At 47.9% G+C, this 25,022-nt stretch overlaps 2 protein-coding genes across 32 annotated transcripts in view; one reads left to right on the forward strand and one right to left on the reverse strand.

The window, feature by feature from the left end:
* The window catches only part of MAPK8IP3 (mitogen-activated protein kinase 8 interacting protein 3), a 73,684-nt gene extending 60,858 nt beyond the window's left edge, over positions 1 to 12,826 (reverse strand). For all 31 annotated transcript variants that reach the window (XM_031595430.2, XM_031595424.2, XM_090151723.1 and 28 more), the window contains exon 1: positions 12,419 to 12,826. In XM_031595430.2, coding sequence (XP_031451290.1) covers positions 12,419 to 12,736 — 318 coding nt within the window. In that variant the 5' untranslated portion in view covers positions 12,737 to 12,826. The remainder of the gene's footprint in view (positions 1 to 12,418) is intronic.
* Positions 12,827 to 18,374: 5,548 nt separating this feature from the next.
* On the forward strand, positions 18,375 to 23,609 carry LOC149915720 (uncharacterized). The gene is made up of 9 exons (XM_090151188.1): positions 18,375 to 20,073; positions 20,387 to 20,542; positions 20,746 to 20,865; positions 20,984 to 21,107; positions 21,450 to 21,533; positions 21,622 to 21,723; positions 22,033 to 22,172; positions 22,718 to 22,785; positions 23,298 to 23,609. Exons 2-9 carry the CDS (start codon positions 20,489 to 20,491, stop codon positions 23,542 to 23,544), a joined length of 939 nt encoding a protein of 312 aa, XP_090007314.1. The 5' UTR covers positions 18,375 to 20,073; positions 20,387 to 20,488; the 3' UTR covers positions 23,545 to 23,609.
* The last annotated feature ends 1,413 nt before the right edge of the window (positions 23,610 to 25,022 follow it).

Consider the following 25,022-nt stretch of genomic DNA (forward strand, 5'->3'; position numbering starts at 1 on the left):
GGGGCTCTTCCCAACCCACAGCCCCCACACGCCATGGGATTGGTGCTGTAGAGGAACAGAGGCAGCACAGACAGCCTTGTGGTAAGTGGGGCTGACAAGACAGGAGGTGCTACTCAAGTCCCAGCAGGACTGGGAGATGCCACTCATGAAGAGAATAAAACATCACACAGGAGGAACTAAGTGATGCTGATGCCAGAGAGGTACTGGGACTAAGCAAGGGCATGCATGTAATGGCAAACATTTTGACTGCAATGAGAAGTCTTGAGAGAAAAGAGCTGAGCACAGAGCCATTACATGCCCCAGGCCACTGCAACACAGCGTGAGGAGGGAAACAGACAGATGTGCTGGCATCTCCAGCCAGCAGGATGTCACACAGGTGAACAAGCAGAGTGATCACTCCCGATAAATCCTACCATTGTGATTTTGAACAGTGCAACACTCCAGTACATCCATTCGTGCTACTGCACTGCTAAAGTCTTCCAGGAAAGTCACCTGCTATTCCAGCCCCACATGCTCAGGGAGGATCAAGCCAGGCACAGCGAAGTGTCACCAAATCACACAGGGATGAGGGAAGCTGAGGCTGACTGTGTGTCAGCAGGATTCTGCACAAATACCTCCACGTGGCACTCCAAGCTGCCCCTTCTCCAGTGGGCAGCAAGCACAGCTTGGCTTGCACTGCCAAGCCAATGGAGACCAAAGGCTGGACTGATTTCTATTTCTGTACATCAAAGGCATAAATATTTAATGGGGGCAGAAGTTACTTAGAGCAAAAGACAATGCTGGCACAAGAACAAACCAGTAAAAAGAGGTTGCAAGTTAAAAAAAAAAAAAAAAAGTGGAATCCAGAAGGAGGTTACTTTTAGAAGAGTAGAAGCAAGAGATTTAACTAAAGGTTTTAAGACAAAGCTTGATAAATTTATGAAACAGCTTATGTAATGCAACTGCCTGCAATACTGAGACTGGACATGCTGAGTCAGCAAGTCCCTTCCAGTACTATGCTCCTATACAAGTGGGTGTCTTCCTAACACCAGAGACAGAACAGTCACAGAGCAAGAAGAAAAAATTACTATGCAAGGACTTATGCATAACCTGCAGATGCTACTGAATTAATGGGAGCTGTTGACTCCTTTGAGGGTAGAAAGGCCTTGCAGTGAGATCTTGACAAATTAGAAGGATGTGCACCAGCAGCCACACGAGGATTAACAAGAGAAGTGCTATATTCTGCACTGAGACAGGGCAGCCCCAGCTCTGTGCTCTGAGTGGGAGCTGGATGCTGGGGAATGCCCCAGAAAGGAGACGTGGGGGTTCTGGTACAAGCTGAACATGAGCCAGCAGCGTGCCCTGCCAGGCACATGCCAACACTGAGCATCACTGCATCACCACAAAGCACAGAACTCCTTCATATTTGCCAAGAAAAAAGCAAATTAAATGTATCTGTTCTTTGAAAATACCTTAGTTCTGAACCTGCTAGCTCTAATTTAGCTCTGAAACATAGCCTATCTGGTTTCCTTAAGTAACATCAGAGGAGAAGATACGCACCAAATAAGATGCTGAGAGAAACAGAATTCTCTTTATTTTATTACCAGAGGCAGCTCTACAACAAATACCACAAACTCTGCATATTCATTCCTCAAACTATTACAATTCCTTCTGAGAACAGAGCCCTGTTTCCCTAACTGCAGCTCCGAACCAAAGAGGGAAGAGCCAGGGCCGGGTGCAGGAGCTGCGCCGTCAGCACCCAGCACCTCGCTGCCTCCATGTCTTGCACATGGCCACATCTGCACGTCATGCACACCTGCTTCCCATCATTCTCACATGTTTGCTGTGACATGCTGAGCATGGATGCTCCTTCTGTCCTGCTTTCTGCAAGACAATCTAATTTACATCAACAAGCAACCAAGTAGACAAAAACAATTCAGTTTTAGTTCAATCAAATGATTTTTTTTTCTTAAGACCTAACTGATGGGTGAAAGAAAACCATGAAACATCCCAAAAGGACGCCTCTCCCTGCAGTGTGTAAGGGAAGGTACCTTTCCACCACAGAGTTCCAAATGTGTCATGCAATACTGTGCATTTCTTTTGAGCGTGCTGTTCAGAAATGCATTGCACATGAGTCTTTTCAGCCCACTTAACTACCAAATTCCAAAAATCAAAAATGTTAGCACTCTGAAAAAGGAAGCAGAAAGGAAACGTGCCTCTGAGTGGCACAGTGGCATACACTGGGAAAAAAATCCAATCACTTACAGATTAGTTTGCTATAAATCCTAATTAAAGACAGAAGTATGATGTACCATTACCTCCAGGAAGGAACTTGGCTCATGCCTGGCAGGCAGTGCTTCCGCAGATGCGGCACAGGGGAAGGCAGCAGGGCTGCTGTGACACTGAGCTCCTGCCCTCCTGCAGACGTGCACTTTGCTGTAGCACCAAGCATCCAGCATTTGTCCCACAGAGCAGCACACTGAGGTGGGGACAGCCAAACCCCATTTAGAGCAGGAGCAAAAAAGAAGTGTAATGCTGGCTTTGTCAGGCCCAGATGAGGATGAAATCCTGCTTTGAGCAGAGCCCTCAGAATCAGGGGAAGTGGGTGAGGAGGGAGACAGCCACCAGCCTCCCACAGGCTGCGCCCACAGCAATGGCCTCAGTGCTGAGGTATGAGCTGCAAAGGCGATGCAAGACAACTTCTCCCCACCATCAGCCTCCCTTCAGGACAGGGGCAGGAGGACCACACGTGCCTCTGCGTGGTACAAACCCACATCCCTCTGAAAGCTGCCACCTCTGTTACTGCAGCTCTGTGAAGGCAGATAGCTGGATTTTTCTTGAAATTAGAGACATCATAGTTATTTTATTTGCAATGGCAGCAATTGAATATTCCCAGATTGTAGCAAGTGGACAGATCCATATAATGGGAAGAGCATTACTACAAAGGCGTGATGACAGAAAAACCAGCATGACAGAAAGGCACCATAAAGGAAGGGAAGAAGATTGCCAAAGATTCCAAGTTCACAGAGGAAAGCTCCACCAAGGAGGGAACTCCAGAAAGAAATCCTGTCCTAGCAGCAGTCAGCCCTTAAATGAGGTATAAGAGAGGGGCAGCCAGGCTCCACCCCTTCTGGTCACACAGCTGAACTGCCTTCACCTGTGCTGCCAGGGCTGACCAGGTCCTTTCCCCAGGTGCTCAATCAGTGGTTCAGGCCATGACTCAACAGTTCCCATACACCAGATCTTCTCAGCTTTCCCCTTACAAACTACACCTCCTGAAACCCAAAAGATCCATATATCTAGCGTGGTACCTCGTGTGTCCCAAAAACATCCTTGAGAAATCCACCAGCAGAGTCACTCAGAGCCAGAGACTGCAAAGCAGACTGCTCAGTTTCACCATGCCATACACGGGGATTACAGTCTGACTGCTGCTGGTAAATGTGCTACAAGGACACCTGACCATCAGCCCAGATCATTGTCAGCAGTCATCCAGAACACTACCTCAAACTGATCTTTAAATTTAAAAAAATCATATTGCTTGCTCAAAACAGCTTTACTTTAAAGGTATTTTTTAGTAACATACACTGCTTATGAATATTAGTAAGTGTCATAAGCTTAAGAGATGTAAAGAAGATGAAGGACCTAAGCATGAAGAATCCATGCTTGGATATAGGCTTTTCCCCCTAACATTACTGGGAATGAATGAACTTACAATAGGGCCCAGACAGGCATCACGTTTTAAGAGCCTGATCCCCCATACTGAACTGAGTCGGATATATATATATCATATGGTGAGGCCCACCACAAACCTATTCTTCTAATTTTCATAAGATAGATAAAACTTGTGAAATGAAAAGACTCCAAATGTACTTCATCAAATCAGTGTAGAATTCATATAATACATCAGAAACCTTCATAAGAACTAATTGAATTAAGCACATACTTTTCCAACAGCTGTTGCCAGATCTAAACATCTCTAATACATTAAACAAACCTGTAATTTCTGCTCAGCAGACATGTTCTGCACAGAAACATTTTAAAGGGGAAAAATCAAGAGTGATGAGGGAAGGACATGCTGCTTCTGTGTTTCCAAGAGTGTTTTTCCTGCACTTAACCCCGAAGCATTATGTCTTGCTTTTTAGTTCTTAAATCAGCATTTGATCCACTTGATATTTACAGAGCTCATCAAGTGTAATATTGAAACAACCACCCACAGGCTTCAGAACAATGCTTCTATGTGTGCCCCTCCAAGCACGCACTGCCCTCTCCCAAAAGTCTCCAGAATAAATTATCTAATTTGTAGTTAAGTTCTGACTGTATTTACTTGAATGTTTCTGTTGGCAAATCGCTACAGTTAAGCCCCCCGATACCTCTGTGTCAGACCAGCCTGGCTTGTCCCCAGCAGAATGACACATCTCCCTCCCGCACTGTCATGCATCGCAAAGCCAGAGCCAAGAGGACTGCCACCAATCATAGAATCACAGAATCATAGGATGGCCTGTGTTGAAAAGGACCTCAAAGATCATCTAGTTTCATCCCCCTGCTATGTGCAGGGTCACCAACCAGCAGACCAGGCTGCCCAGAGCCACATCCAGCCTGGCCTCGAATGCCTCCAGAGATGGGGCAGCCACAACCTCCTTGGGCAACCTGTTCCAGTGCCTCACCACCCTGTGTGTGAAAAGAAGGATCCCATGGGAGATGGGGTCACAGGAGGGACCGACCTGTTCTGTATTTGTTAAGGGGCTGCTCTGTCACCAGCTCACATTTGTGTCACTCCTCAGCCCAGACACACAGCCTACCACGCAACCACTGCTTCAGAGCAAGTGATGCACTACCAAAAAAGCTGACTGCCTTCTGTAACACTAAAACCATCCTGTGGGAGGACAAGCAGCCCACTCCTCAGCTTCTGCAGGTGGAGCTTTCCTCATGGCACTGAGGGAGGGCATCTGGGGGAAAAAAGCAGAAAACAGCAGTGAATAGTCCTTAAGCTTGAAGGGGCAGTCATCAGGCCTCACAATAAAACAGAGAAGATGCCATTTACGTATTTCCCAGTGAATGCTCCTTGTTCACCTCGAGGGGAAGGAATGAAGCATTTCTATCATTATTTGTTTTACCTTTGATCCCAGGGCTGCAGCAGACACGGGTAATGGAAAGTCAAATCTCCAGCTTGCAACCCTATTTGGTTTTATTGCTGCATTTTCTGTAAGTAAAGACATGCTCTAAATCAAAAGATTTCTGACTTTCCCAGAGTGGACATGTGGAGTGAAGGCCAAATCAGTGACAAGGGTCTGACTGCTGGTAAAGATAAATGGTAAAGTGAACTTGTTAGCTAAGAAAGCAGAAAATTCAAACTGTTAGAATTAATGCTTACCTACGTGGCTATGAATTTGAAACAGGTTTCTCCAGAAACATTGCTGTTCCAACCTTTTTAATAAATGGAGTCAGTTTTTAGTACCCTCAACATCCTGTTTTAATCATGATTTGCAAAACCAAGAATCACATTCAAGTTCTATCCCTGACAAAAGACACAACAGAAATATGAGACAAGGCAATCAGTGCCCTGTGACCGAAGTGCTGTCCCTCCACAACGCAGGTGATCCCTCTGCCAGGCTCACTTGCACTGCCCCTCATGTCTGAACAATTAAATGGATATCTCACCATACAGTGAGTAAGGAGGCAAGCATCAGAAATACGACACCTAATAACTGCAGGCTCATTAGAAAAATATCATTACAATATTACAGTATTCTTCAAGAAAAAAAGAGAATCCAGTTTCTTGAGGATCAACAGCTTTTGTAAATTAAGACAACAGCAAAAGCAGTTTCTCGTTAAATTGGAAGAATCCTCCAATAATTACAAATTCTGCTGCTCATTATTTTAGCAAAACCTGACACTACCCACAGGCATCAGGAATGGAAGAGCAGCGTCTAAAGAACACAAAGACAGGTCTCATACGTGGACAGTTGTGAAGTCAGCCTGCACTCCACACTTGTCAACACAGTGGAAAGGACCCATGTGATAAGCAAAGCCCTCATCTGCATCTGCTATTCCTGAATGCTTCCCCCCCTCAGATGCTATGAGGTTGCCATGAAGCTCCAGAGGCTCCCACCCATCAGCTCCCATCCATCAGCATCCATCAGCATCCATCAGTTGGGAGTTTGGATTTCAGGGTGGGGAAACACAGTGCCCTCCCAGACTGTCACTGTTCCAGCACACAAGGCAGAGCAGGGAAAGCATTCACAACAGAGAACAGCAGATGGCTGTGTACAGAGCTCTCCTCCATCACCTTGTTAAAGGGAATTAACCTAGGAGGGAGGGACTGTGCTTAAAGCATCCTTTATGCTGGGCTGAGGGCAGATCTCACGAGCCATTATGTTGCTTAAGTTGCAGACACAAGCTAGTGAACTTGCCACCCAGCTGAACAGCTCTTCAATGACCTCAAGCCACACAGAAACCTGTGGCAACTACAGGTTTCTACATCTCTCCAAGGACACTTTTTGCCAAAGTGCTGATCACCGATTTTCAAACAAAACACTGGAGGCAACTTCAGCTAGCAAGCAAAAGTGTTTTTACTGTAAAACAACAACGCAGATAGCAAGCCATAAAGATGAACCAATGGCCACAGCAACATGACAGCACTTTTGAAGGGGAAAGGATGACACCCACATACAGAATCACAGAATCACAGAATGGCCAGGATTGGAAGGGATCTCAAGGATCAAGAAACTCCAACCCCCCTGCCACATGCAGGGCCACCAGCCTCCTCATTTAATGCACAGAAATACACATACCATTCCATCCAAGCACCTGCAGGTGCCAGGTAGACCAGACAGGGCTTTGACACCCACAGCAGCCACTGCCAACCAGTGCCTGGGTCCATGCTCCTGCAGCTGAACACAGGCAGTGCCCTCACCTCTGGCCTGGAATCAGATCCCTGCTGTGAGCAGAAGGGTCGCATACAGCCAGCACCCACATTTACTGAGCCCTCGGTTTCTTTTTCTTCTATTGTTTTCCAAAGGAGGTTGCCCCAGGTGCTGGAATGTCCCTGTACAGAGCATTAACTGTAAAAGCCTTTTATTAGGGAGCCAGATCTACTAAGCACCACCAGGTATTTATTTTTATACTACATCAATGTGCATATTAAGTTAACATTTGTTTTAAAAATTCTAGTGAGTATCAACTGATGCTGCAAACCACCCACTGGACAAGACACTACTGTGCTGTCAGCCCACTGGATCTGGTCAGCCACCGTGTGCTGGAGGTGAAGTGCCAGCACAGCACTGTGCATGCCACACGACACCCGGAGCCGCCCAACAAGGCAGAGCCCCTCGCCGCCCCTCTGTGCCCCACAAACCAGCAGCCCCAAGGCCACACAGCCTGTGGAAGCTTCCACCTGCACAGACACTCATGCTCACCTAACAGCAGGGGTCCCAACAACCTCTGTGGAAGCCGGTACTTGGAGCACACACTTTTCTTGCAAGTGAAGAAGAATCCAGGACATAAGAGGTTTACATAAATCAAAAATCGTTAAGATTGGACAAAATAAAATCGGTTTTCTGTGGGGATTTCTGCTAGCACACCCATGATCCCTGCTCACCTGTCAGAGCTCTGAGCACACCAAGCAGGCAGCAGGCACAGCCTGGTCCATGCCATGAGCCCAGGGCCATGCAGGTGCCCTGCAGCCTGCTCCGCAGTCAGGGCCCTCACCAGACTTCCTCCACCAGGCCTTCTGATTGCCACTAAAAAGTGATACCACTCCTTTCTGTTCTCCTGAAGGCCTGAACAGCAGGCCTTGAACCTAAATTGACTTCTAGATGAATCTCACAACTCAGCATTATATATCATCAGTATCTGACTATTAGCCAAATACATATGCTAATTAGCAAAATATGTTGGACAAATACTTAGCCTAATTAGCAAAATATCTTGGACAAAACCTCTCATTAGCAAGGGATGTAGCTTAGAAAAGCATTATAAAAATGTATTAACCTTTCCTCGTTTAAAATCATTGTGTCAAGGCCTACTAGTACACAAACTTCCTTGGTTTCTCCTTGAGCCCTAGCCGGGTTTGAGGTCGAATCCAAGAGAGAATGAAACCAAATGTTTCAAGAGAGGCCCCTTCCCTGGAGGTGTTCAAGACCAGGCTGGATGGAGCCCTGGGCAAACTGGTCCAGTACCAGATGTGGAGGTTGGTGGCCCTGCCTGTGGCAGGGGGGGTTGGAACTTGATGATCCTTGGGGTCCCTTCCAACCCAAGTCATTCTGTGATTCTATGTTTCTGCCTAACTGTCACATTAACTTGTTTACTCAACAATATAACACCTGGATCCTCTAGTAGCAAAACTGCAGACTTCCTCTACGAGCAGATGTACTGCATAGGGCCCCCCAGCTACAGGGAAGGGCTCTCCAAGTCCTCACCGTAACTGGGGCTCCCAGAGACTGAGGATCTGGATGATGGTGAAATATTCGAGCAATTGGTGATGCAACTTTCTTAATCACTATTGCTATCCTCACGCAGTAATGGCCAGGTACATTGCCTTGCTCTGTATTATTCTTGCTGTATCATCTCACTTATTATCACAGATGGCTTGGGGGGTTGGAAGGGACGTCAAGGATCATAAAGCTCTGAATTCCAACCCCTCTGCCACATGCAGGGCCACCAACCTCCACATTTAATACCAGCCCAGGCTGCCCAGGGCCCCATCCAATCTGGCCTTGAACACTTCCAGGGACAGAGCATCCACAGCCTCTCTGGGCAGCTGTTCCAGCACCTCACCACTCTTCATAAAGAACTTCCCCCTGATGTCCAACCTAAATCTTCCCTCCCTCAACTTCAAACCATTTCCCCTTGTCCTGCCATTATCTACCCTTGTAAAGAGTTGATTATCTCACCGCTTTAAACTTAAGTAAACATGCTTCTTTAAGTTGGCGCCTGTGACCTTAGTGCTGGTCCTGTCCAATGGCAAAACATCTTGTGAAAAGTAAATTATGTTTTGCAGTAGAACAATGCTAACTAAGATACAGATTTTTGCTAAGCTTTCTGACAAAAATGGCTGCAGGGGTTGTTGTTCACAACGAATCACTGGGGCATAGGTTAGTACAGGGTAGAGTAAGTTTGCCAAGTAGCTTGGTTATCAAAATACCTAGAGCAGGACAAGGTAATAGAGAGGAAGAGTCTAGCATGCATTGTCCTCCTGTCCCCCTGATAAATGAAGAAGTGCAGGTGGGCCCAATATGCACTGCCCTCCAGTCAGCCTTGAAAAATGGAGGGGGCCTAGAATGCATTGTTCACTTGTTCCCCACTGAAAGATGAAAGAACAGGTAGATGATAAATTGATATGGAAAAATATTTTAGCAGTCACATCGGGAAGACTGTGAGCTTGATATGCTCAACCAGTGAGCGACAAGAGAGGTGTTGGAGTGAGGGTATTTAATGGAGTGAATTTCTGTGGTAAGTTGCACAATTCCTCCCTTGCCATAAAGGGCTGTGCCCCATTATTGCAATAATGAATACATTCCCTCCTTCACAAAGATCTTTGCCTGATAAAAAGTTATTGATTCCGTGTGATTCTCACATCCTGACAGTGGTTACTGCCTTCCTAAGTTACTGGGGGCAACAGCCTGAAAGCATCCACAGGAACTTCATCTCAAGATAAATAAATACATAATCATTGACTGGTTTGGGCTGGAAGAGAACATAAGGAGCACCCAGTCCCACCCATAGAGCAGGACTCAATCCAGCCTGCCCTTGGGCACCCCCAGTCCTCTGGACAGCCTGTGCTACAGTTCTGCAAATGTGCCATATGATCAGTCATTACCCTACACTCACAATACAAAGCAGATGGAAGAACACAAAAATACTGAAAATCTGATGCCGTTCCACATCTTCAGTAGTTTGGAGGTCAAGAAAAAGAAATGCTATGTTCTAAGCCCTGCGATCACAGACTGACAGCACTGTTTTATTTCAAGGAACTTCTGATTTCAATGTTCTTGACCAGGTGCTTCTGCTGCCCTATTTTAGGGCAAGTGGAAAATATTGAGTCACTCTGCAGTCAAAGTGTCTAGAAAAGCTTTGCTTTTGGCAAAGATTGTTTTAAAAGATATCGTATACAACCATCTTGGGGAAACACATGGAAGAATACCGAGACAGAAATGTTTGCTTCAGAGCACTCAGTGGAAGGGAAATGAAGGCTATGCAAACAGCCCTAATTTAACAAGACACAGCTATATGCACAATCCCTACACACTTATGTAAAAGCAAGATTGGGTGGTTCTGCAGTAGCAGTAACAAGAAGATACGACACTCAATTTTTATGCCAGAGAACAACATCCACTTCTGGTTTTATTTCACTTAAAATCAATAAACTAATAGTGTAATTAGAAGCCCAGCTCTTTCGACATGATATTGCTATAAAAGAACAAATTACTTTTTGGTAATCAACTCCCAGCATCCCAGTGTTGCCTTAGTTGTTGAAATGTTGTTGAATGATACATGCAGAGAAATCAAGAGCGAGGGATTAAACCTCATTCCCAGAGGAGGATCTGCCATTGAAGAAAGCTGCAGACCCAGGAGCTGCACAGGCAAAACACACAGCACTGAATGCTGCTCAGGGACAGAGATGGGCTTCCCTGCTACAGAACTGCAAGGCATGCTCTGATGGGGAAAGCATTTCTCTACTTACAATTAGCTGATGAACAGCAGAATTCTCTGTAACATGCAGAGATTTTCACTTCCATAACAGTTAATCTACTGCACTGTAAGAGGCATACAGGTGCAGGCAAGTGATGTGCTTTTAGTCACACACAAAGGAAAGTAACAGCTGTATCTTACATACATGAGCTGATAACAGAGGCTATATAGAGGCACAGAGCTCATTTGTTCTCATAAGAAGCACATTATCTATTCCTTTCTGCTAACAAGGCTCTTTGCAGATACTTTTTTGCCCATTCAGCTCAGATGCGCCTGAGGATGACAGAGTGCTTTTTCCATCTCTGCCAACAGCACTCTGCTGTGGACCCTGAGCGTCCCTGCAGGGGATGTAAGTGCTGTCACCACATCTGCTTCCAGGAACAGGCACACTCGAAAGAAGCACACCCTGTACCTGCTAAGCTGAGAGCAGAAAGATGCAAGTCCAAAGATGCAAAATCATTCCATCGGGCCGTTCCACTCCACACTTCAAGTCCCATTCCACCCCATGAATAGCACATTGGCTCTATGGAATGAAGTCCTGTGCACTCGGGATCGTTTTTCAACCCCCACATGCCTTCATAAGAATTTGAAAAGATTAGCTATAGGACTTCTAAACACATACTTAAAACTTAAGGCCTGGTTCTAGCTCTCAGTATTAGTAATGGGCAATGAGCGTCCTGGGCTCAAGTCCTCCTCAGCATCTAGCTAGCAAGATTCCTGCACATCATTATTCAGCAACCAGAACACCTCCATTAAAATACTGCACGGTGCTTTTCGCTGTCCTGGAGTTCAGAAGATATTTCATTTACTACATCTAAGCAAATCAAAACCCAACTCTTAGCAAGACTCCTGAAACCAAAATCCTCTTTCCTAGCTTAAAACACAGCAAATACATATTCCTTTTTCAGTAGTTTTGTAAAGAAATGAGGATGACGAGGTGGGCGGCGGACCTCTAGCACCACCAATGCTTTTAACCCACTGCAGCTTCCGGAGGCCAGGGCTGGCAGGCCGCGCCTACGGCCAGAAAGATGCTCGTGGTTTCAGCAGAATCGGGCGCACAGGGAGAGAGCGGCGCACGTCACCTCCTCTCCTTTGTCCCCGCCCGAGGCGCTGACCCGAGGCCGGTCGCCCCTCGGGCCGCGCTCCCACAGCCCGCACGGCGCCCGGCGCAGCGCCGCGACCCCGGCACCCGCTGAGCCTCGGCGGGGGGCGGCGGCCATCTGAGCCCGTGCGTACGGGCAGCGCTCCGCTCCGAGCAGCGGCGTCCGCCTGGGTGCAGCCTACTTAAATGAGACGGGCCACCATTTCCACGGGGGAGAAGCACGGGGAAGAAATTCACAATTTAAGGGTCGCGTTTCAAACCAGAAACCAGCAGGAATTTTCAAGTCATCCGCGTGCCGCTGCCGTTCGAACTCGTGGCACCGCAGCCACGCGCGGTTGTTCCCATTCCCATCCCCATTCCCCTTCACACGGGCCGCGCCCGCCGATGCGGGAGAACCGGAGCGCGCCGACCCCCGCGGCCGTCCCCCATCGGCCGCCCCCGGCCCGGGGAGCAGCGGACGGGAGCGGGGCGGGGAGCGCGGCCTGCGATGCGCGGCACCGCCGGGGCAGCCGCCGGCTCTCGCCGCCCCGGGGACGCGCGGCCCCCCCCGCCCGCATCGCAGCGCATCGCAGCGCAGCGCATCGCACCGCCCGGCTCGGCGCCGCGCACAAGATGGAGGCCGGGCCGGCGGCCCTCGGGCCGGCTCACCTCCTCGGCCTGCTTGCGCAGCGCCTTCTCCCGCTCGTACTGCGTGAGGAGCTGCTCGTTGTCCTCCCGCAGCAGCTCCAGCTCCACCTCGTGCTCCTGGTTATCGGTCAGCACCGAGTCCAGGTTCTCCAGCACCGTCACCACCAGCGGCATCAGCTCCTTCACCACCTCCTCGTCATAGCAGTGGATGAGCCGCTCGAACTCGCGGTAGATGCTGTTGGCCAGGCCCGACACCCGCTCCGACATCACCGAACCCGAGCAATAGTCGTCGCCCGGGTACCCCCCCACGCCGCCATCGTCCAGCTGGATCTCCAGCATCCTGCCGGCCTCACAGCGCTGCGCTGCGCCCCGCGTCGATCCGCTCCGCTCCGCTCCGCCGCCGAGACCCCCGCCGGGCTCCGCCCCGCCGCCGTCGCCGGGAGCCAATGAGGCGCGCGGCTCCGCCCCGCCACCGAGCCCGGCGCTGAGGGCCGCGGAGCCGCGGCCGCGCGGGGCGGGGTTTGCGCTCCCCGTTCTGGCCCCTTCCGTGCGTCCCGAGCCGCGCTGAGGTGGCGGGCGGGAATCCCGGGCTGACGGAAGCCCGGAACGCGCCGAGCTGGAGGGGCCGCAAGGACCATCAGAGCCAACCGCGGCCCCTCCCACACCACCCAAACCCGGCGCAGCCTTTCCCTCACCCCCCCGCCCTTCCCCGCCGCAGCTCCGTGTTGCTCCGTCGGACTCTGCCGCTGCCCCTCCGCTCCCTGTGAGGAGCCGCAGCCGCCGCGAGGCCTCCCGTCCGCCTGTCCGCAGCGCTGCTCGGGGCCGCCCCGCTCCTCCGCGCCGTGCTGTGCCCTCACCGCACGGAGCCCCGCAGCCCCCGGGCACACGAGGCGCTGCTGCCCGTGTCAAAAACCCGCACAGCCGCGCTGCCGCCGCGGGACCACCTCTCCTGGCACCAGGACGTGGCCACAGCAACGTGGCCCTTAACAAATCCAACTCTGTCCTCAGCATCCTGACCCCAACCCACGGCTGAGCACGCCATGGCACAGAGCCGTCCCAGGTGTGCGCACCCTAACAAGCCACAAACTGGGAAGGCTTTCAAAGTGCATGCTATGAAGGTCGCAAACAAGTCGATTCTTCCCCGTGTACAACTTTAAATTCTCCATCATCTCACAAAAAGGAGAGGAGCATCATCCAAACCAGCTATTAATCAGTCTGAGGCCTGATCTACGAGGTGTATTTCTGGAAGAGGGTGGAGTCAGGTGTTAGAACCTAATTTTGCAACCCAGTTACTAGTGCCAACCACCAAACACTTTCAGACCTGCATGTTTCTGCCCAAGGTCTATGAAAATCAGGACACTCCTGTGCATCCATATGTAACAGTTGTTTCAATCAAGGTAATTAATTATTTCAAGGTGAAGTGGCTGTGGTTTCTACAGTGAAAGGGTCAAGGGCCCTATTCAGACAGGGATGAATCAAGAGAGAAAAACAGAGGGAAAACTGGCTGTCCTAAGTGCTAAAAAGTCCAGCACCTGAGCCCTTGGAAGCAGCACTGCAGCCACACAGCTTCATCAACAGATTTCCATGAGCAGAAGCATGCTCAGAGAAATGCACCGGACTCCAGCATCCACAGCTCATATCATAAAAGTATGTGGTACTCAGTGACGTAATACATCTTACCAGAATCTAACAAGGGGATTGAAATGGGACATAATGCTCCAAAATGCACATGGTATCAGCATTCACCCGTTCTCTGCTGTGATGACATTTCATTACATCCTCATTCATCTTGATGCCCTTTTGCAAAATATCCTTGTGAATAACCTACATGTGAGAGATATTGCTTTTCACGTGCTTAGCTGAGGAAGTAGAGAGAGTCTGAAGTACGAGGGACATACGGTTACGGTTCCTGACAAAGAAAAGGCAAATAAGCACATTAAATGCTTTACACGTGTGTGAAATGGAAAAGCTTCTCACTTAGGCATTCTGATTAGGAATAAAAAGATATACTGGCTAGGTATGTGATTTACATTATTGGAAGAAATGAAGGCAAAGGAGAAAAAAAGATTTTATAATTAGAAAAGCAGCTAAAAAATGCAAGCCCTGAAAAAGAATTTATGATATGAAAAATAACTGTGCAATCACCTGATGATTATACGCAGTATTATCTCATCTTCTCCATGTTGTTATTTCTCTGAACTTCCCAGAGTTTCCAGCTACCTGAAATGAAAGTATAAAGGCAATCTGTCTATGGCAGTAGGTGCCATTTCTGGTTTCCTGCACAGACCTATTGGTTTTCTCAAGTGAAGAATCCAACACCACACTGCTCTCGCGTTACCACAGCCTGCCTGTCCCAGGTAGGATATTTGATTTACGCCCACAAAAGCAAGAACAGAGTCATAGGAGTTCTTCTGGCCCTCTGGTACTCAATCAACTTTCACCTGTGTTTATTTTAGATGTGCAGAACAGACCCTTAGAACTTGTTGGTGTGGGAGAATGGCCAGCCTGTTCTTGTAGTAAGATTTTGGATATTAGGAGATGCTTTTTTTTTTTTTTCATTACTGAGGCACTACTTCAGCCTGAACCTAGTGAGGTGATGCAGGACTTCATAGCTCATTTGTGTAATTGCATAGTATTAACAGTCAGGAAACAGATGAAGCCTAGACACTTAAAACTGCAATGCATGGACAGTTGAAGTTTTGAGATTTTTGAAACATACATATTTGTAGAGCTTTTCCTGAGGAATCATGTAGCATTTGTTAGAATTGTAAAATCACTGAGGTCAGAAAAGACCCAAAGATCATTGAGTCCAACCACAAACCCACCCTCACCGTGCCCACAAACCATGTCTTAGAATCATAGGATTGTTAGGGTTTGAAAAGAGCACTAATATCATCCAGTCCAACCATAACCCACCCCCACCATGCCCACCAACCACATCCCATGCTGCTGCATCACCGTCCTTTCAGAAAAGCTAACTTAAGGCCACTCCCTCTCATCCTGTAGCTGCTACCTGGGAGAAGAGGCCATCTCCCACCCTCAGGAGCTGTAGAGAGCAGTGAGGTCTCTTCTAAGCCTCCTCTTGTCCAGACTGAACCATCCCATTTCCTCAGTGACTCCCCATAAGACCCCATTGTGCTCCAGACTCTTTACAGCTCCATTGCCCCTCTCTGGACACACTCCAGGGTCTCAGTGTCCCTAATGTTCTAAAAAAAAATAATAAAGGAAATTGTCCAAAGGGAGGTTAAGAGAACTTCATAGCCCATTTGCTACAAAGAAGCATTTTCAATTTGGGTGGTGAAAGGAAGAGATCAGACAAACAACTACAAAAGCTAACAGCTTAAAATAAGGAATAGGTTGTCAGGCTTCGCACTGTTATTAAAGGCCATAAGGACTGGAAAAAAATGGAGAAAAAAGAATGGCGAAAGAAAGACATGCCTATTTTTGATACCATTGAAATCTCCATTTTGCAATACATCTAATAAAGTAATTTAACAATTTTTTTTCCAAGCAATACTTTTCAGCATCTGTCTGCAGTCATTAATTGTTATTTGTACATGTCCAGCTGCCTTTCCAATATTTAATCCTCTGAATAGTCTTGGCAATCTTAAGGGGTCCCATTTGGGAAAAAATAAAAAAAAAAAAAAAAAAAAACGTGAAACAGAAGTTTAAATGGATTTGCTTATTTTCACAAATGGGAAACAAAGTCATCCCTGTTACGTATAATGAAAGAATTGTCCCCAGTACTAACAGAAGAGGTTTCTGTGGCCCATGCAAGATACAAGGTGGATGAAATTCTCATAACCTAAACAGAGTTTTTAGCGTTAGTTGCAAATGTGTTTTCATGCTAACGTAACATCAGAAACTCCAAGTATGAGGCACGAGAGCAGTGCATAAACTCTATGCGGACAAAGGCAGAGAGATAACAAATGGCCCCATCCAGAATAATCTTATGATGTAGGAAAAAGAAAAAAACTAGAAAAAACAGTGCCAACACAGAGGTGGTTAGGAATTCTTCCATATGACAAATGAAGCTACATGCTAAGGCAGAGATCTGTGTGTAATAACATACCCTGCAAGTGGAATTAATACAGAACGGAGTGGGATTATAGCGATGCACATGTCAATGACTGAGGCACGAAATAGCTGTATTCAGTAGCTATGAGACCAAAGATTAACAGCAGTAATTCAGTAACATCCACTTCACAAATACTATTTAGGTCTTATGCATTGTTTTGTGTCTCTGTTAGAGATTGAAGAAACTGAGGCACAGGTACTGAGTGAACCCATAGCACACAGGGAAGGAGTGCTGGAATGGGATGAGGGCAGAGGAGCTCTTGAGGGCTGAAAGCAGATCCGCAGACTGCATTTGATCTGTGTAAGCCCCGGCGTGGCAGACAGGCTGCCTTCAGCACATCGGCACTTCCTGAGTATAATAGAGTTACCGGTGCGAGGGATGTGCCAGCACGGCCGTGCTTGGATAGGTCCCAGCTAATCCGTGCCGTGTAATAGCACCAGAAAACCGCTGCAGAGAAACCTCAGAGGGCTCTACGAGATCTCAGATTCAGCTGATCTTAGGCTGCGGAATTTGAGCGCAGTGGCAGCAGCAGAAAGCCATCTCCTGTCCACATCCTGTTCCTGCACAGAGTTTAACCTGGCAGGATAGGCAAACCAGGGGCTGATCTATGGAAAGGCTCCTGACATTAATTTGATTTAGAGCTCAAAGATGAGTGTAATTCCAAGGTCATTATTGTCATCCTAAAGACTCCGTGTTACACAAAGCTAAAGGAGTTTAAACCTACTCTAGAAGCTTAATTGCAATGGGAATATTACATCTCACCCTTGATTAATGGTCTTAAGTTTTGTAAATGTTCCATTGTATGTGATGTCATTATACCTAACTATATTGCTAGCATATTGTAGATTCAGTGCACAACAACTTTAAAAAGACACATTTAAGTCTTGTCTCATGAAAAGGGAGAATTGATAGTCAAATAATTATTTCATCTGAGATGCATTTAATTATGGAATGGATCACTGTTAATCATGGGGCAGCTCCACTCAAAGCATTGTGCAGAGGATGTCATGGGTGTGTATGTGAATGCAAAAGTCCCTCTGAGAAATATAAAATGCAAGAAAGTTGGCCCAAGGGTTTGGCCTCCATTCCTACTGTGTTGTGTGGGAAACAACATAAACAAAAAGTAGCACACTAGCAAAGCATGCTTAATTGCCTTCCTGATGGCATTTAAAGTATTAACAATACAAACATACAAGATCATGCAAAAAGAGTGGAACAATGGAGAGAAGGTTCATGCTGCAGTGTGTTCTGGTTCACTCCTCCTTACATCAAGTATTCTGTTTTCGTGTAGTCAAGAGAGGACACAAAAGGCATCTGTAAAGATTTCTTGTGTCCTGCCTATCTACATAGAAAAAACTAACAATGAGAGTAGCACAATTAAACCCCACTAAACCGCATGGTCTAATGAGTTCATGGTATTACCCACACTTCTTGACTGTAATCTCAAAATGTCCAGCAGGCATCCCTGAAGTGATCAATTCCATCCTCCTCCCACAAGATAGCTTGCTCAAGTGCTATGATCCTAGTTGTCTTCAGTTAAACGATCATATTTTTATTAATAGATCCAGATCCTACACTGAGCCCCATCTGTACTTGTCACAGATTCACCAATCTTACAAACATAGGGTGACAAACAAACGCTCAGGCGATAGCAGCTGCAGAACAGTACTGAAAGAGGTTGCCATTATTAGTGGCTCTGTAAAAAGGGAAAATTCTGCCTCTGTGACAATTTGCTAACAGCACTCCTTAGTTTAGCACCACGTGAGATCCAGTGTGGATTTTAAGGTCTGTCGTGAACCTGTGGGAAAGCATTTCTGAGCAAGCTGGAAAGAGCATTAGCAAATGGAACAGTAATGTTAGAAGAGGCCACATCATTAATTATGCAAAGCAGCTCTCTTGTGGATAGCAGGACAGCAAAGAACAGAAGAAGAGCTCATCCCTCAGTCACAACAGACAGGAGTGCGGGTTTTCCTGCACTGCAGAGCCCTCTCCTCTGCCTGCTTACTGTGTGCACTGGGATCCCCTCCCTTCGGCCACCTCATGCTCTGAGATGATCAGTGCACAGCGCTTGGTGGCAGAGCCATGGGCAGCAGTAGAGATGTTCTGTAGCTCAGCAGCAGAACATAATCCGGACCCAAGGGACCTGAGAGAAGGCCTGCTGGTCAGCAAGCAAAGCATGCCAAGGATGCAGCAAAATACATTAAAGGATTACACATTAACGCTCCTGTTCTCTTTGTTTTCAGAATAAATACATAGCCCCACTGCATAATGAAGTATAACTTATATTACACTGAGACCGTCAAAATCATTCAACAGCCTGAAAATGTTGCACATAAATAAGTCAAAGTGGAAACAGAATGCAAACAATGACACATGCTTTAATTAGTCGTGCATTACACTTAAAGGGCTGTCTATGAGACTTGAAGAGCCCCTGAGAATGAAGCCTTGGTGATAAAAATCCAGATAAGCTGGTGCTTTGCTGAGCGTGCTGCACACGGAGACTGAGCTCTGAGCATTCCTTGGAAGGGATCATCCTTGGAGGGCCCATCAGAAGCACTGCTGTGACGTGTGTGTGACCAGGCCAAAGAGGTGAGTTGGGTTTGGTGCTGCGTGGTTGCTGGAAGGAGTCGCAGCAGAAAAGCTAGGCTGGGGAGGAGTTCCCCGCTCAAACGAGGCCCTTCCAAATGGCTGTTTCCAGGGGAAATTGATTCTTCGAGATTCTGATACACGTTTCGGTGAGGATGACAAATTGTCACGTGTAATGCTACAGTGCTATGAAAAGTGCAGCATAATAACAGGGTGGCAAAATCCTCGGCTGCAGCAAGTGAGGATTTGCCCAAGTGCAACAGTTGTGGACACAGAAAGAAAGGAAAAAAAGCTGCTGAGCCTTGGAAGGCCTCAGATAGCAGAGATCTCCAGTCAGATACCCTTGCCTCCACTGCCAACCCTTCAATGAGGTCTCTGGAGGGTTTGCATGCGCCTGGGCTGCCCTGGCGTGGCCCTGCCTTCTCACCAGGTGCTCAATCACTGCTTCAAGCTGAGACTGAGCATTGCCACTACAGCCCTGCAAAATTGCTGCAGGGCCCCAGCCTTCATTTCAGACATGACAAAGGAAGAAGAGCACAGACTTCATGCAGTGCAACCTGTGCTTTATTGACCCATGGATTGCAAGTTGTGCCGTATCTAGCATATATTTAACAAAACCCCACTGAAGTCATGGTTGAGAGTCAGGTGCTCAGCTGGGGACATGGACCATCCAGTGACATCACAAGCACGGTGACATCACAAGCACGGTGACATCACAAACACAGTGACATCAAAAGCACTGTGACATCACAAACACAGTGACATCACAAGCACTGTGACATCACAAGCACTGTGACATCACAAGTGCTGTTCTTGGGGCCGTGGCTGCCACCAGTGAGTGCCACAGCCGTGAGCGCTGCGCAGGAGTGTGGACACGCTGCGTCAGCTCTCGTCCCGGCTGGCAGTGATAGTGGTGGTGGCTGACGGGTGCTGCCCGCTCTCGCTGACGGAGTTGCTCAGCCATTGGGCTGGTGTGTTAGCTGGAAGGGAGAAGGACTGCAGCTGTGCCTGGGTAAGCCAGAACTGTAGCTTTGTCAAACATGTGAGTCGTACCAGTGCCTCCATTGCAGCTGCAGCAAGAGGGGAAGATGAAGGGAGTCTTTTTCACGTCAGGAACACAAAATATGTGCTGCAAGGCATATAACTGGTGATGAGATGGAGGACAGTACTTGCTGGGAGAAATCGTGGCAGTTGGACACAAGTTGGATCTAGAATTGGCACAGTTCTTGCAACCAGCTGCTTCCAAGCTCCTTGAGAATATACACAGCATAAAAGAAGAAAGCTGGGAAAATGCTTATTCCTCATGATTCTTCCCTTGTTGAAAGTCTGAAAGGCAATCTTGGGGATCCAAGCAGTCCAAGAGTGCAGCCGGCTCTTTCCAAGAGGGGGAATTCCTTTGGAGAGGAACTTGCTCTAAGAAGTTCTCCATGCCTCAGAAAGGAGTTGACTGCTACTTCTATTTCTACTCTGTCTGCTTTAAGGTATGGTTGGGTTTCTTTTGCCTGGATTTCTTCCTTTTCCTCACTTTTAAGAGAAAGGGATGGAGCAGGGGGAGACCCACTAGTGATGTGTTACCTTCCTAAGCAGTGGGATTGTGCGCCCGCTGCTAACAACCTGGGCTAACAGCACGGACATGTTTCAGGCTGTACTCTTATTTTCCTGTGTGGTTTCCTTTTGCTTGCAGGGAGACAGCTGTCCCTTCCGCCACTGTGAAGCGGCGCTGGGGAGTGAACAAGTCTGCAGACTGTGGATGGAGGGTCGCTGTTCCAGCAGCGACTGCAGGTTCAGACACATGAAAATTGATGTGAGTGTTTGCCTAAAGATGAGCTCTCCACTTCTCTCTGGCACGACCTGGAGCACTGCACCTCTTTGCAAACCTCGTCTGCCTGTTTCCATGACCCTTCCTTTCTTTCTCTCTTCAGAAGAAGCGCAGTGAGATTCCCTGCTATTGGGAGAATCAGCCGGGAGGCTGTCTGAAAGCCCACTGCCCTTTTCTTCACTTCAAGAAACGCGGTGGGAACGCACCGACCATTCCACCAAGCAACGGTGAGTTCCTGATGCCATGAAGCATGGAAGACTTAATTATGAATATTACTTCTGAGCGGGTGCAGGATGTCAAGTAACTATTCATTCGGGAGTGCAGGGAAGAGTCGTCATAAGTGAAAAATTAGTTTGTGTTTTGGCTCTCAGAATAGTGGTGTTTTTTTTCTGGAGAGAGGTAAATGCACTGCAGGTCTGTGTTGACTGCAGAAATGGCACAACATTTGAGCAGGGGAAAGGCAAATGTAACAAACCATGCTTGAAAATTGGAAGTTTGTGGCTGACTGTGCTGAAACCTTCCTCCAAAGAGATGCTCTTCAATTATTTCTTGTCTTCTTTCTGCCAAAGCTGACACAAGTGGCCTTCCTCTGAACAGTGGCCTTACAGAAAGTCTGGAGAACCAGACAGAGGTTGAGAAGGCACCAGAAAGAGGTACAGATACTGAACAGGCATCTGGGTTTGATGCACTGTTTTGCTACTTAGGTTTTCTGATTGTTCTTTCCTGGACTGTTCTCTGCAGTTGACATCCCAACTTCCTCCCATGGCCCGGCTGCAAGAAAACGCAAGCGATCTGAGGAGAAGGCCAAAGCAAAGGAATTGCCTTGCAAGAAAAGAGTCAAGAGTGAGCACAAGGAGCTTGTTACAGTGCCTCAGCACAGTAACGCTGTCACTTAGCATTGTTCCGTGTCAGAGTTTTCCTTGCCCTGCACTATTACTGAGTGCAGCTCTTGGGTTTCTTTGTTCCTTTGGATGTGTTGTTGGTAGACAGAGATGACTGTGGAAAACATTGCTGAGAATCCTGGACATGGCAATGTAATTCCGCTGGTCAAATGTATTTAACTTTGTTGTGGGTTGTGGGAATGATAAGAGAATGTGGATTTCTCTTGAGGCACAGCAAGACCATATCAGCAATCTCTTCCTTTTACTTCAGATGGACGCAAGGTGTACGTGAGGCCCATTGATTGGAAAGCCACCTTCCCCAAAAAGCAGGGACAGAAACGGAAAGCAGCAGAGATGCTACCATCTGCTGCTGAGGACACCGATGAGTCCCCAGCTAGAAAACTACCAATGGTGAGAACAGCAGCAAAAGCAGTAGTGCATACGGAAGGTTTACATTGCTCTTGAAGAAACAGTAGAAATTTCAAATGTTCTCCAGGTCTTCTGTTTCCTTTGAAGGCAGCAGATGTCTCACAGGCTACTGGAAACTTTCTATTTTGATTTGATGCAGAGCAATGTTTATTAAGACTCTGTGATTCTACGATTCTCAGATTGCTCTCTGGTGTGACGGATTTTGTCCATCAATGCTGCGCTGTTAAAAACACCCAAGAACACTTGTAATCTTCAAGAGAACGCTTTCTTCAGGAGCCCCGTGCTTCTGTATTTGGGTTCAGGCTCAGCAGTGCCCCCTGCTGAGGAGGAGTCCTCAAAGATCATCTGGTGTTCCACCTCTCCTGCTGTGGCAAGGGTTGCCAGCCACAAGATCCGACACCCTGGAAACCCATCCAGCTTGGCCTTGAATGCCTCCAGGGATGGGGCATCCACAACTTCTCTGGGAAAAGAAACTACTTAGGAATCTTTGACCCGTGCTTCATACACACTGTGTTGATTCTTCCTAGACCATCGTTCCAGCCCTGCCCAAGGACAGCCTGGTGACCATCCCTGCAGTCGAAACACCTCCAAGCAGGTGATGACCACAACTTGTTCTTCATCAGTGCCATTTTTACCTTAGACATAAGTTCTTTCACATCAGGGGACAAATGGGGTGTTTGAGATGAGCCATGGCATAATGCAACAAGGAAAAGGTCATCTGCAATAATTTAAATTGCCTACTCAGAATCTCTGCTGAGTATGTCTTGGGGAAAAGTCACTCAGTCAGTAAACAGGTTTATGCAGAGGATGACTTCTTGACATATTTACAGTCAAAGTAATGAGGCTGGCAATGTGGTTCTGCTACAAAACCTGGCCCCTGTTGGCTAGACTCAAACTGCTCTATCTGTACACATCAATTCCCACTATGAAAATGTGCCTGCTGCTATCTTGCACTCCAAAGGCAGCCTCAGGTTAACTGAATCGCCATCCCTTTGTGAGTGTGAGGTGCAGGAGGGGTTAACCACAGATCTCAGAGCTGGTTTGCTGAAAGCCTATCTCCAGTTAGAAATGTCAGGTACTGATTGTTCTCTTCCTTGATCTCCCCAGTCTGGAACTGCTTCCGGGAAGCCAGGCAGACTCTGTGAGGAATGCCTCACAAGAAGCAGATCAGGCGCAGCAGCTGAGCTGCACAGAGGCGGGGAAAGCCCTCGTCTCAGAGGATGATGACATCGAGAAATTAATGCTGGAAATCATAGGAGATGAATTGGAAGGAGAAATTGACATGGAAAGTGAGAAGGATGCGGATGAGCTCCTTCAGGAACTGTCTGAGATCATTGATGGTGTAACACCATAGTCTGATTGTATATTTTAAAACAAGCAACAACAAACATCAATTAAAACCAACCTATACCATTTCAACCCTGTTCCTTTCCTTTCTTATACTGAGGGGACACTTTTCCTGAAACTGTGCAGTGAGCCTTAAAGCAGAGTCAAACTGGGAAAAATCAGCAGTGCCTGCATTCTGTTCTCCTGATTTCCCTGCTGGTCAGAGTTCAGTGGCCATACACCATTCGTGTACGTCAAGGGCACCCTTGTGCGTCAAGGGCACAAAGCACTTGTGTGGGCACAGAAAGACATCCATCCGCAAGGCTGAACCTGGAACTTCTTCCTTCCTCCCCCCTTGGCAAAACTCTGCATGAGGTTCATGTGGAAGTTCTGCGGCTCTGCTTCCTTGGACAACGCCTGTGCCAGCTGCAGCGCTGCCACCCCCACCTCCCACTTTCTCACCTTTCTCTCAGGCCTCTCGCTGCATGGTGCAATTCTTCGTGGACAAAAGGTGCACACCCAGTACAACCTGTGCACCCCTTTCCTTGCCTAGCCCCTGCTTGTCCATGGGCAGCAAGGGCCAATGGCTTGGAGCATAAGGGCAATCCCTTCTTGGATCTGACTCCTGCTTCTCATCCCATTGCCCAAGAACGGTGCTGGAGTCACTCATCTCCTGACAGCCCAGTGGGGGGAAGTGCTTTACTATGAGAGCGGTGAGGTGCTGGAACAGCTGCCCAGAGGGGCTGTGGATGTCCCGTCCCTAGAGGTGTTCAAGGCCAGGTTGGACGGGGCCCTGGGCAGCCTGGGCTGGTATTGAATGTAGAGGTTGGTGGCCCTGCATGCACAGTCGCGGGGTTGGAGCTTCATGATCCTTGACGTCCCTTCCAGCCAAGGCCATTCCATGCTTTAGGATTGGAGGCTCTTGAAATCTTCAAGGATTCTTTTCCCACTTGTTCTTTCCTGCCCACCTTTTCCCACCACTTTCCTCATGGTTCCTAATGGCCTTACGTGCTTTGTCTTGGTAAAGCGCTTCATATTCTGGATTACCAGATCTTCTCTCCCCAGACTGAATGTCAGCTTGTGATCATTGCTCCCTTGGCAACAACCATTGGAATTACAGAGCTGTGACACAAATTAACGCTGTTTTAAAAAGTAATGTCTGTATGTGTGCATATATATCATAACTGTGGGGCTGAATAAATTGATGCTGAAGCCCAGCACTCACGCTGGGGCCCGCAGGAGGTTTGTGGGGGCTCACAACGATGGGGGGATTCAGGAGGGAGCTGGGGGCCAAGCCGCGGTGCAGGAAGCAGCTCCAGCAACCGGCGCGGCTTCTGAGGGACCCTTTTCTGCCAGGGCCTGGGAAGGCCTCCTGAGGTAGCAGGGACAGCACAGTTCGTCCCCTTCCTTTTTATTCTCTTCCCCTTCCTTTTTATTCTCTTCCCCTTCCCTTTCTCTCCCCTTCCGCTTCCCTTTTTCTCTCTTTCCTTTCCATTTCCCCTTCCC

The sequence above is a fragment of the Phasianus colchicus genome, chromosome 16 (assembly GCF_987193195.1).
Source record: "Phasianus colchicus chromosome 16, bPhaCol1.hap1.1, whole genome shotgun sequence".
NCBI lineage: Eukaryota > Metazoa > Chordata > Aves > Galliformes > Phasianidae > Phasianus > Phasianus colchicus.